At 50.5% G+C, this 12,984-nt stretch overlaps 1 protein-coding gene across 2 annotated transcripts in view; it reads right to left on the bottom strand.

Annotated features, from left to right (window-relative positions):
• Positions 1 to 2,665: 2,665 nt before the first annotated feature.
• PDE6A (phosphodiesterase 6A) overlaps positions 2,666 to 12,984 on the bottom strand; it is a 56,195-nt gene continuing 45,876 nt past the window's right edge. For both annotated transcript variants that reach the window (XM_028106726.2, XM_088023506.1), the window contains 5 exons: positions 8,442 to 8,505; positions 8,079 to 8,153; positions 6,476 to 6,559; positions 4,718 to 4,865; positions 2,666 to 2,857 (listed from right to left, as the gene is read on the bottom strand). In XM_028106726.2, coding sequence (XP_027962527.1) covers positions 2,778 to 2,857; positions 4,718 to 4,865; positions 6,476 to 6,559; positions 8,079 to 8,153; positions 8,442 to 8,505 — 451 coding nt within the window. In that variant the 3' untranslated portion in view covers positions 2,666 to 2,777. The remainder of the gene's footprint in view (positions 2,858 to 4,717; positions 4,866 to 6,475; positions 6,560 to 8,078; positions 8,154 to 8,441; positions 8,506 to 12,984) is intronic.

Here is a 12,984-nt window from a genome sequence, read left to right as displayed (position 1 = left end):
TCTGCAGTTGGAGAGAAGCCCATCATGATACTTCCCGTGCAGATGAATGGGGATGTTTCCGCTGGGCAGCGGGGTACCGTGACTTGAGTTGGTCTTTAGCAAGGTTATCCATGGGACTGATCACTCAGTATCTGTTGCCTCCTTGCTTGATGGTAAAGTCCAGGAAAGCAGGGCTGCTTTTCTATTCATAGCAGGGTGTCCAGCCCTATTGCTCAGGAATTCCTGAATGGACGAGTGAATGGATCCTATCCGTGGCCTGATGACTGGACACAGCTAGGGAGGCAGCCAAGCCACGGAGTCACAGAAATAATCCCTTCAAAGATGCGCTCAATGGTGTGGGAGATGTAGAGGCTCAAGACCTGTGTTTGAGACCCAACTCTGCCACTTCTGTATTGTGCAAACTTGCACAAGCCACCCCTTTGGCCCCTGGTTTCCCCGAGTATGAAACAAAATGATCTGCTCAGATGAACTCAGAGGTCCCTTATGTTCTAAAAAGGCTGGTTCTCAGAAGCAGTATGGTGCAGGGAAAATGGTTACAAGCCAGGAGTCTGATGCCAGGCTGTTTGGCTTTGAGTCTTGACTCCACCACTTACCAGCTGGGTGTCCTTGGGCAGGTTTCTTAACCTCTCTGAGTCTCGTCCTCATGTGATAAATGAGGCTAGTGATAGTTTCCAACCCTTAGGGTTGTGAGGGTGAAATTAGGTCGTGAACAGTACCTAGGACATCATAGGAGGTGCTTAATCAACAGAAGCTGCTATCCTCATGCATGGTCTTATTGGTGCTAACCATAGCCCTATGAGGGGCATGGCGGGGACTGGGACTCTCATGTGACAGATGGGGAAGGCCGAGGACTGGGGAGAGCAGAGGGAACCTGCCCAAGGAATGGAGCCAGGACCAGGATCTGTATGTTCCTGAGTGACACTCACCTCTCCTCTTTACCCTGCCACTTAACCACTAAACGTGGCGTGCTTGGGGACATGTTGCTGTTGAAATGCTCTGAGAGTGTCAATTTCGGGAGAGTTAAAAGATGAGCGTTCCAGACCCAGCTCCCTAGTGACATCCTGACCTGCAAACATGGTCAGGGCTCCTGCGCCAGGAGCCGGGAGTGATCGCTGTGGCAGTCACCGGGCCATGTGCTCTGTACGCTTTGTTCTCTGTGACTCGGGGCATCTGGAGGGAAGCGAGGGAACGGTGCCACGAACTTGGCCCAGCTTATGCCTTCACTGGCCTTCATTCCTCATTTATGTAAAAAGGGAGGTTGGAGGAGATCCCTGGTTTACACAGAGTTTGGAGACATCCTCTGGTCCCCTCCTCCAAGCAAATGCTTTAATACGTTAGCCTCTGCTTTAATACATTCTCTCTGGGAGGAAGAGAAGTTCTAGAGCTATCGTCCACCTTGAGAACCAGGGACAGCGGAGCATGAGGCGAACAGGTAAATCCAGAATATGGGACAACTGACACTGTTTCTGCACCGTCATTGGCAAAGGAAAAAGAGGAAGGAGTGCTTTTGTAGATTAAAAGAGGCTTAAGAGACATAACAGTTAAAGTGTGAAACTCGTTTGGATCAGATTCAAGCAAACCAACTAATTAGGACACTTTTGCAACATTGGGGGCGAGGCAACGGACAGGCATCCCCAGCTTGGCTCCCCAGAAGGCAGCCTCTGCAGTGGTCTTGGTCTGCAAGGTGCATATTAAGGAATGCCCATAGGAGCAACACCTGCGGAAGGGGAGGGAGTAGGAATGGGCAGAGGGAGAAGCTGAGCTGTGGTGGAGCTCTGGTGGCAGCCTTGGTGATCCCAGCAGGAATCCTGGAGCTAGAAGGGCCCTTTGGAGTTGTCCCGTGAGGGGCCAAGGTGGCCGCGCCTTAACAGGCATGGGTCCATCGTTGTGTGTAGGCCATCCTGGGAAAGGGCGTGACCTTGGACAAAGTGTCTCCTTGGAGCTGAGGTCATGTTTGTGGGACAGCACTGAGAGCAGCAGGGACCGCAGGTCCTTTACTCTTCAGGAAAGTGTCTGTGCAGCTCATCATGGCCTCTACCACAACTGGATGTGAGGTGTTCATTTGCTGCACGTGATAATGATGTGGTTATATTAGAAAACACCCAGATGTTTTTGAAGACATGTAATGGAGGAGTGAAATGGTATGTCTGAAACGTGCTTGTAAATACTTCAGCTAAAGAGAGCCTGGGTGGTTCCTTTGGGGAAGAGCATGCAACTCTTGATCTCGGGGTTGTGAGTTCGAGCCCCGTGTTGGGTGTAGAGATTACTTCAATCAATAAATACACTTAAAAAAAAAAAAGAAGACAGACCATCAATTTAATAAAGAAAAAAACTTCAGCTAAGAGAAAAAAATGCAAAAGAAATGTAAAAGGATGGATGAGCAAATGTGGCAAAATCTTGATATTGGAATCTGGGTGATGAGGAAGGAGGGAGGGATTTGTTATACAGTTCTCTACTTTTGAGGATGCTTGACAATTGTTACAAGAAAACAAACAAAGTATAAGGACAAAAATGATTCTAAGCAAGCAGGTGAAGCTGGCCTTAATGAAATGTTTAATTGCTATCTATGAAAGCTAGAATGTTGGTTTTAGCTCAGTAAAATACTCAAAACAAAAAATGTTTGAACACCACTAGATAGGATGTAAGCTAAATTCTCTTTCAGCTTTCAAATCCTATTACTCTTTTACTTTGCAAGCAGGCTTTTGGTTTTCTGCTGGCTTGGGTAGTGTCTTTCCGCGAAGGGTGGTGCCATTCCGTTCAGCCGATGCTGGTCAGCATTACTGGATACAGCAGGACTTGGATGCAGGTGTGCCCCCTGCTTGGCTGGGGCTTTCCCCCGGCTGATTTCCTGCCGCTGCTGCAATCAGACAGAAAGAGGACCCCCTAGGTGAGAGGAGGCTACCGTGCGCTTCCCCTTTGCCCTGGTTTAGACCAAGAGTTGCAAATTCAGGGGCTTTCCGCGGCTGACAGATAATCACACATGTAGAAGGCAAGCCAAGAGAAACCAAGAATGGCAAATAAGAATAAGGAAAAGAGCGGCACAATCGTGATGATAAACAGCAACCAGCACTTGTCACCACCGTCTGAGAGACAACAGGGAGTGGTGGAGACTGAGGCAAACTGGAGAGATCCCCGGTCCTGTCTAAAGGGGGCAGTTAAAAGGCAAAAGCCACTCAGCTCCAGCTCATTGTTGTCCTATAGAAATGCAGACTGATGTGGCTGAATACTGATCTTTTATTTTATTTATTTATTTAAATTTTATTTGTTTGTCAGAGAGAGAGAGAGAGCACAAGCAAGGGAAGCAGCAGGCAGAGGGAGAAGCAGACTCCCTGCTAAGTGGGGAGCCCGATGTGGGGCTCAATCCCAGGACTCTGGGATCATGATCTGAGCTAAAAGCAGACGCTTAACTGAATGAGCCACCCAGGCATCCCGAATATTGACCTTTTAAAAAAAATGCTGGAAATCTGGATTTTTTAAAATCTGAAATATCCCAATTTTAAAACATATCTGCAGGCTACACGTTTGCACAGACCTGCCACTAGCCCCAAAGATAATTTGCAAATTAGAAAAAGATTCATCTTCCTCAGGACACTTTACTGCCATTTCTGGAAAATTGTAATAACCATACAAACCTATGATGACTAGGGGCGCCTGGGTGGCGCAGTTGGTTAAGCCTCCGACTCTTGGTATCGGCTCAGGTCGTGATCTCAGGATCATGAGATCGAGCCCCGCGTTGGGCTCCATGCTCAGCGAGGAGTCTGCTTGGGATTCTCCCACCCCGTTTCCCTCTGCCCCTCCCCCTGCTTGCATGCTCTCTCTCTCTCTCTTTAAAATAAAATAAATAAATCTTAAAAAAAAAAACCCAAATCTATGGTGAGTGTCATGTACGGGACACCTCCTGGAGCTTTGCAAAAAGCAGTCCTTGCAAAATACAAACAGTACCCCCACGTTTGCAGCCACCAGTTTAGAATCTCCCCGTGATGCCAGAGCAGAGCTGGAGCCATGACAGGGTCCATGAATAAGAACACGGGTAGAGGGGCAGGTGTGCAGAGGCGGACAGTCCAAGTGGGGCCTGGACTACAAGTCATGTCCTGTGAGGGAACTGGGCTCACACAACCCACAAAAGAAATGACCCGAGGGAGGGAGAGTGTGCTGTCAATCGGGAAGAGCTGGAGTAAACAAATCCCATCTGATTCCTGAAGGCGGGACTATGGCCGCTAGGTGGAGGTTTCAACAAGGAGAAGAACTGCAGCTCAGGGAAGAGCCTTCTAAGAGTGGTACTGAAAGAGGATGTCATGTACGGTAGTGAGCCCCCCATCACTGGTAGTGTGTAAGCAAAGGCTCACAATGGTATAGCGAGCATTCAAACACCAGACAGAAAGCCAGAAACACGGCCCCTCAAATTCCTTCAACCTGTAATTCTAGGTTTTCTCCTTGGCCCCTGGGTAGGGCCCTATGTGCACAGCCTTGGAATTGGAATCTGTCCTGCATTGGCTGGGGGACAGTTGGGAATCCTAACTGGGAGGCTCAGTCTTGGGAATGAGACTCTTCCCCTGACTGTGCCTTGGCCACGGTACTTCATCCCAGCGAGCCTCAGCACGCCGTTGTGTGCAGAATGAGGGCACTAACAGGAGCTGGGGAGGCCTGCGCGGGACCACACGGCTGGGGCTCTGAGACCAGGCCAGGCACGCTGTGAGTGCTCCGTGTGTCCACACACCTTGCTTGGCTGCCTCTCGCTTTTGCTTCTCCTCCTCCAGGGTCTTCATCTTGGCATCGTATTCGTCGGCGAGCGTCTTCCACTCCTTGCGGTTGTTGGTGATCCCATCCAGCATGGGAGTGATCTCCTCGTGGAAGCGGGAGAATTCCTGGAAGAGAGAGAGCCTCTGGCGCAGGGGCCATGCCCCAGGGTCCAGTGCAGGGGAGAGGCTGGGCTGAGCATGCCCACCACAGGAACGAGCTGCCTGGGGCGGCGGGCTTCCCGTCACCCAGTGGTCTGCGTGCTGACGCTGTGGGGCCTGCAGTCAGCAAGAGCCCATCCATCCCTCTCCTGCTTAAAACCCTCCTGTGGCAGCTCCTGTCCTTCAGGACGAAGTGCAAACTTCTTCACACGGCTTCCGAACCCCTCCAGGGCCACTGCCCTCGCCCCTTGACCATTTTGAACCCTCTGGGTGAGTAGAGTCCTCTAGTAGAAGCTCACAAAGCCTCTCTTCCACCTCTCACTTCATCGTAATGACTCCCTTTGCCTGTGTCCCCCAGGGGCTGTGGCCTTGGAGAGGGCAGGGACAGTGGTGCCTTGTTCACGGAGGTGGCTTTGGCCCAGCACAGGGTCTGGGGCATAAAGACACCAGGAAACACTTGCTGAGAGAAACTGGGATTTGTGAAGGGGATTCTTACGGCCCCTTAACTCCAAGAATAAAAATAATGCCTTTGAGCATAGCACGTTATAGTTTATGCAGCGTTCTCTCCTTTGATCCCCAGAAACTCCTGGGAGGTGGGAAAACAGGATGCCTTCCTCCTAGATTTTCAGGGGAGGAAATCAAGATGCAGGTTGATGGAGTCAATTGGCTCAACGTGAGAACGGCAAATCCAGGGCCCACTGCGGAGTTCCAGCCAGAGCCGGCTGTGCTCAGAGCTCCTGGGTTTGGATCCAGCTCTGCTGCAAGCTGTGTGACCATGGGGAGGTGACCTACAGAGCTCAGCGTCAGCCATAAAGTCAGGACGGTACAGTACCTACCTCACAGGGCTGTGATAGTGCATGCAGGGCATTCAGCCTCGCCTACCTGGTTTAGTAATCTTGCTGATGATAGTGGGGAGCACGGTTACACTGCCCTGTTGCTCTGAGGACCCCAGTTAGACAAGGTATAACAGAGAAGCACTGTCCTCCCCAGCACAGCAGAAAGAGCCCGGGACTAGGGATCAGGTACCCTGGCTCTAGTCCTGGCTCAGGGCTGACTCCAGCAATGCTGCCCGGGTCATTTCTTATGTCTGGCCTCTGCCTCCTCAGGTTACACAAGACCAAAATAAAAATGACAAACGGGAGGCAGATGGTAGCCCAAATCACACGGAGTTGGGAGCAGTGGGTTTTCAGTGGGTTTTCTCTGAGCAAGAGCTCAAAGAAATTCCAGACGATCTTTTGACAACTGGTTTACCTTGACCTATCACATTTCCACCAGCAAGGGAAGTTAGGAGGGTGTGTGTTTGATATGCCTCCCCTTTTCCTGTCTGAAACCACGTTTAGTCATCTGTCCCTATGGTGTTGAGCAACTAGAGTGGGTGAAGCTCCAGGCTGTGGCCTGAGTAGACAGTCACTCAGGACCCCATCGGGCTGGACTGAGGACCAAATGCCAATGCAGATGAGAAGCTCTTTGTAAACACCCACCGGTCACTTGCCAGGGTTTAGGATTCCTGATGGTGTTTGGGAATTCCTGGGTTTATCAAAGACACCTCTCTGGGCCTGAGAAAGCCAAGGACCTACCTTGTAGACAAAGGTGCAAACAAAGTCAATGAAGCCGACCTGAAGCTTGGGGAGTTCATCCGCCTTGTTTCTGTCCATCATGGGCTGTCGTGGAGGAGAAAAAGTTAACTGTACCGGGCTCCTCTTGGCATGATGCATTAAAAGGGACCCCCCCCTACCTAGGAAGCTTTCTTGTTCAAAACAAAACAAAACAAAAACCTAACTAAACCTGAACTCATCAAGTTTCCAGATCTGACTAGCGGTTTGCAGGAAATATGGGGATAAAGGAACATATTAAATAACACCATGAGAGTGCAATCAACCGAGTCCAGACTGTGGGAAACTACACAACGGAAGACCGACGGTCTTCAACAAGCAAGTACACGGCAGACAAAAACAAAAAAACAAAAACCAGGAGAAAATCTGCCGTGTATTGAAAGAGACTCAAGAGACAGGACAACCAGAGGGAGTGTGGTCTGTGACTGGATCCTGATTCGAAAAAATCAAACCTAACTATTTTTCTCACTCGATCAGGGAAAATGAACAGAGGTTAGATGATAATAAAGCATGATTTCTAATTTTGTGAGCGTCACAATGGTATTGGGCTGTGTGCGTGCCTGCATGCCCCACGTGTTTTTCTTATCTCTTAGAGAGCCACACTAAAGTCTGTATGGAAAAAATGATAACATCTGGAATTTACTTTAAAATACTTCAACCAAAAGATAAGAAAATGCCTGAGGGTGGAGGGATAGATAAAACCAGAATGCCTGTCACTAGTAGTGGTGGTTGAACCTGGCTGCTGGGTCTCTGGAGTTCGTTCCCTAGACCCTCTACATGTTAAAGTGCGGAAAAGAAAGAAGAGAGATCCAAATCCGTAGCCCTGTGCTACTCAGGTTGGGACGCTCCCTGCTCAGTTGCACTCGGGCTCTCACAACCCTCACTGCCTGTGCCCTCCCTCCGGCCCTGCCCAAGCCTCACGTGGGTGCCCCCCCCATCCTCAGCACTGCCCCAGGCTTCACCCATCCCCATCTCCATCAATGGCTCTGTCCTCAGAATGTCGCTCCCTCCTACCTCACCTCTGCTTCCCAGCCCTGCCCTTGCTCAAGGCCTTAGTGAACCTCTCCCTGGGCTCCTGGGCTCGGTGACTGTCCTAGCCAAGCCTACTTTCAGTGTTGATGGGTGCTCAGCTTGCCAAGGTCTTCCCCTTGCACGCTCCGTACTGTTAACACAGGGCCTGGGGAGGTGGCCTCCTAGACTGTTGGAACCGGGAGGAAATCTGTTTTGGGGTCCCCTTGTCCACCTCTACTTAGCTGAGGGAGCCAAGGATACCTACCCAAACTTGAGGAGGGCTTATGATTTAGGACGGCACACATTTGCCGAGCCCACTTCCAGAGTTGCTGCTTAGGCGGGTCTAGGATGGGGCCTGTGAATTCTCATCTCTAATATGTTCCCAAGTAATAAGGTTGATGGTGGTATGGGGACCATACTTTGAGAACTAGTGCATTAGGAAAAAGTCATCTCTACGGTAAGATCACACATGCCTATGTCAGGGGGCACGTCTGTCTATCAGGATAAGATCATACACACTCAACATCAGGCTGACGTCCCCCCACCCCCTACTCACAATGGGGTTCTGTTGCAGCACTGTGCGCTCAAGGTCACCTTGTTCCCAGAATTCCGCGGCAACCAGCAGAGCTACCTGCAATAGGCAGACCACACCCCCCCCACCCCCGACAAAGTCAAGTCCCAGCCCAGATCTTTCTACCTCTGCTCCCACCTTTCCTGGGTGTCCAGCTCAGTGAAAGTTAACCCCCACCCCTGCCTCGCCACCCCCTTTGTCATCATCACTGGAGAGGCACTAAAGTGGTTTCCGTGTCTTGGCAGATGAGGCGAAAGTGGGCTGCTTCTGGAACTGGGAGTCCAAGCCACATCAGCTGCTGTCGTGATGCCGGGACTCCCCTCCTCTCAGGTCAGGAGGGGTCCATACCTTACTCTGCACCTCCCAGGGCTTGGTGATGGCCGAGAGATCACAGGCGGTCATCATCATGGCCCTGCACACAAGGACACCATCCATCAATCCAGAGCTAATTAAGGCTGCAGGTGCTGGTTAATTCTAACTATCTCTCCTTTCTCTGCACCACATTGCAAGGAGGGGGTCACTGCTGCATTGCATCTGGAGGTCGGGCTTTGAAGTCAGACAGAGGTTAAAATCCTGCCTCTGTCAATTACCAGCAGTTTGGCATGGGGCAATTAAACCAACCTCTGTAAGCCTCAGTTTCCTTATCTGTAATAATAACGGTACTTTCCTCATGAAATGGGTGCAAGATTAAATGAGATAAGATGTGTAAAAAAATCTTAGCAGAGGGCCTGGACATAGTATGTGCACAATAAATAGTGGCGATAATCATGAACATCTATTGGGTTTTTCTTATGTGACACGCACTGTTCTAGGTACTTTGGAAACATCGATTTCATTTCAATCTCAGCACCTCTTCAGAGTTCTTTCTGTCCTGTCTAGTGGAGACCAGTGTTTCTCAAGCTTTATCTCATCATCCTCCACCTTCCACATCAGCCTCTATACACATTTTTTCTGTAATCACTCCACCATGAAATCTTAATACCATAGACACGCTGTGTATCTGTTTGGAGGGCCACAGGTCACCTTAATACCTAAGGCTTTTTTTTTTTTTTTAAGATTTTTATTTATTTGACAGAGACACAGCGAGAGAGGGAACACAAGCAGGGGGAGTGGGAGAGGGAGAAGCAGGCCTCCCACTGAGCAGGGAGCCCGATGCGGGGCTCCATCCCAGGACCCTGGGATCATGACCTGAGCTGAAGGCAGACGCTTAACGACTGAGCCACCCAGGCGCCCCTACCTAAGGCTTTTTGCTCCACCTCCAGGAACTGCTTTTTGCCTGGGCTGGGGAGTGATAGCACCCCCATTAAAAATGCATGGTATAAGAAGTACCACGTGAGTCATTTCAGGAAGCCTCACATGAAGTAGTAGAGAGAGGGATTGGGGACAGAAAGAATGGAAAGATAAACTCTTAAAGCAGTTTCACAATAACAGGAGGAAGGTAAGACAGGTATTATTACCTAGGTAGGTAGAGTAGAAGGCAGAGAAGGAGGGGACAGAGACAAAGAACTGGAGGAAGGGGGGAGTTGGGGAGGGTGTTTCAGAGCTGGGGGACAGCAGCATGCACGTCCGGGCTAGGAATCCAGGCTCGTGTGGTGTGGACATTGCTGGAAATGGAAACTGCATCCGAGAAGTGGAGAGCTATTGAAGGTTGAGGACCCGGTCATGACCTCTTTCGAGCTGTGCGGCAGGAAAGCAGGCTGGCAGCACCCGGAGGGTGGCGCAGAATGGAGCGCGTGGGGAGGAAGGAGAGGATTTGCTGCGGTGATTCCGGGGAGGGCAGCAGGGCCTGACCTGCCGCTGTGTCTGCTGGTCAAGCTGCCTTGGTGGGCTCCACCTGATTTGGTGAGACTTGGTGAGGCAGGTGGCCAGGGGCTGGGGAGAGGAGATAGTTGGAGAAGGCTGGGGGTCTTGCTGTTTGGATGATTTTACAGTTAACCAGCTGTATCTGGCATAATTTATATAAGCTGGTCTGGGAAGCCTTCAGAATTACTCATGGAACAAACTGGTGGTCACCAGAGGAAAGGGGGCTGGGGGAATGCGCAAAAGGGGGGAAGGAGAATGTGGAGACAAGCTTCTAGTGAGGGATGAATACACAGCATAGGGAAGACCGTCGGTGGTATTGTCACGGTGTCGGATGATGACAGACGGGAGCTACACTTCTGGGGAGCACAGCATAACCTACAGGATGGTCCGATCACTATGCTGGACACCGGAAACCAGTGTAACATTGTGTGTCAATTATACTTCAGTAAAGAGTTATTCATGAAATACTATCAGGTTTAGTTATCTCTCATTAAGTAAACCCTCCAAAATTTGTAGGATTCTTTAAGTATATAAGCTTTCAGAACTGCATACATTTCTTTTGAAACACCTTCATGCTTTGTAATAGCTTCAAAATATATGCCTCTGCTTCCTATCAAGTGTCAGAGACCTGTTACCCTCAAATAAACTAAGCAAATGAATGTCTGGCCATGCACACCAGAGTCCCCGGCTCCCTGTTACCCATCAGTAGCCACACTTTCAGTCCATGGGTAGGTGTGGCTTCAGGAGAACACTGGATGTTTACTTTCCTTGGCAGGAGAGTTGGTGTGAAAATCACTCCCACAGCTGGGGAAACACACCCGGTGTTTTACAGACAGAGTCTGTGGGCCTGGGAATGGGGGAGCAGGGGAGTGAGGACTTCTGGGCACCAGAAAGGCAAATCCAAAGCCTCGTGCCCTAAAGACAAGGCCTTGCATTCACTTCAGCACCATCTCCTTAGGTGCCGTGGGGCCAAGGTGCTACGCTAGGTCTTGGGCATCCAGAGAGTCTGGCAGAGAGCTCACAGGCACTCAGAGAACTGACAGCAAAAAGCTGTCATCACAATATGCTAAGGGAGATGGCAGAAAGAAGTACAAGTTTTAAGAGGGGAAAAAAAAAAATCTGAAGGTGAGAGCAACTAGCTCAGGTCAGGGGGCATGCAAGAGATGACAGTGGAGGAGGGTCCTGAGGGGTGCATAGGAGTTCTCCAAGAAAGAGTACAGTCAAGAGAGATGCAGTGGAGAGTACGCAGGATTGCCCAGGGCAGAGGGTTGTCCAGGAGGGGGCTGGTTCACAGGCTCCCTGCTCTCTGAAAGCTTACCCACGCATTGGGGAGTCACGCATTTACCACACTAATGGATGTGAATGTGTAAACATTCTCTGGGGGAAAGGAATTCGATTCTTGAAGAACAGGTCTGAACCATCAGGGAGGGCTCCCTCACCGAAGTGACCAGGACCTGAGGTCTGGAGACAGTGTAGCTGTCCATTTGGTAAAGGACTAGGTGGGCGAACACATTCCCAGCAGAGAGAACATCCAGTGCAAAGGCCCTGGTGGAAGGAAGCCTGGCACATTCAAAGAGCTAGAAGGTGGGAGGAGCTCAGGAAGCAGCAGGAAATGGGGGGGAGACGAGGCCCAGGGTATAGCCAGGGCAGGCCCGCAGAGCCTGGGCCGTGCCGGGGGACCGTCTTCATGCCAAGAACAACAGGAAAAGCTTCCGAAGGAGAGTTTGAATAGAAGCCTGAAGCAACCAGATTTGCATTTTATGGGGTCACCGTGGCTTTAGTGTGGAGGGGACAGGAACACCAGCAGGGAGGTCCAGCCAGGAAGCCATTGCAGGACCCGGACAAGTGTCCGGATAAGCAAGGCTTTTAAGAAATAGACTCAACAAGGCGTGGGGCTAGATGAGACGTGCCTAGTCAGGACGAGGGAGGTGGCAGCATGGGGGACGGCAAAAGACAACGGGCTTCCCAGGCAGAAAAAAGCAAAAGTCACAAAGATTTTGTATGTGGAGACATGTGAACCTTAGCCTCTGGGTAAGCAAGAGGCATCAAGAGGAGGAGGGCATGGAATGAATGGAGAACTGTCTATAAAATGCCATGCAGGGGGGCGCCTGGGTGGCTCAATGGGTTAAGCATCTGCCTTCGGCTCAGGTCATGATCCGAAGGCTCTGCACTCAGCGGGGAGCCTGCTTCTCCCTCTCCTTCCTGCTTCTGCTCTCTCGCTATCTCTGTCTCTCTGTCTCTCCAATAAATAAATAAAATCTTAAAAAAAAAAGTGCCAGGCAGGGCTTTGGAATCAGAGCAACTAGATCTCTGCTCTTCTCCTTACTTGCTGTGTCAGGGCAAGTGACTTCATGTCTTTGAGTCTCTGTCTGTTTTGTAAAAGGAGATAATCATATTAGATTGCATCGTGAAATTCTGACTTTGTGGGTCAAAAACAATCAAAAGTCAACAATTTCATACGGTTTGATGTAATACATGCGTCCTACGGGCTACTGTGACCATCTCATAAGATGATCCTGTGAGTGCGCACATTGTCCGCATTTTCTTTATCATCGCCTTCATCACGTTAACCATGGTCACCCAGGTGCGCAGGGCTTGCTGATGGAAGCAAGCTGAGCTCCTGCTCACCTGGCCCGTCGTCAAGGCAGATCTCTCTTCCGCAAGGCTGTGCGGCTCAGTGGCGCTTCTCCCCGACCCCTGGCTGACCTCTGAAAGCACCCCAGCCAACCCGGCAGGGCATTTAGACACTCCTGGAAATGCACCGGGCCTGGAGGGTGTAGCCTGCCAGGGAGGGCCTAGGAAGCCTGAGAAAGCTGTGGGTGTGCAAGAGAGGGAGAGGGTGAAGGTTTCCGGTCCCCGATGCTCCAGTAATGTGCATGTGACACTGCGTAAGTCCTCACTCTCTCATTTGCAAAACACTAGACCAGGGACTGGCAAACTTTCTCTGTAAAGCGACAGACAGTAAATAATTTTTGCAGACCATGTGGGTTCTGTTTCAGCTACTCAACTCTGGCATCGTGACGTGAAAGCAGCTGGAGGTAAGTAAAGGCAGAGGGCCCAGGGCGCAGGATACTTTTAGAGGCCTGTG

This window comes from Eumetopias jubatus, unplaced genomic scaffold (assembly GCF_037043125.1).
Source record: "Eumetopias jubatus isolate StellerSeaLion01/CBP00866 unplaced genomic scaffold, mEumJub1_p1.0 scaffold_5, whole genome shotgun sequence".
Lineage (NCBI taxonomy): Eukaryota > Metazoa > Chordata > Mammalia > Carnivora > Otariidae > Eumetopias > Eumetopias jubatus.
Note: the sequence above shows the minus strand (reverse complement) of the source record. Positions and strands in the feature narration are given on the sequence as shown.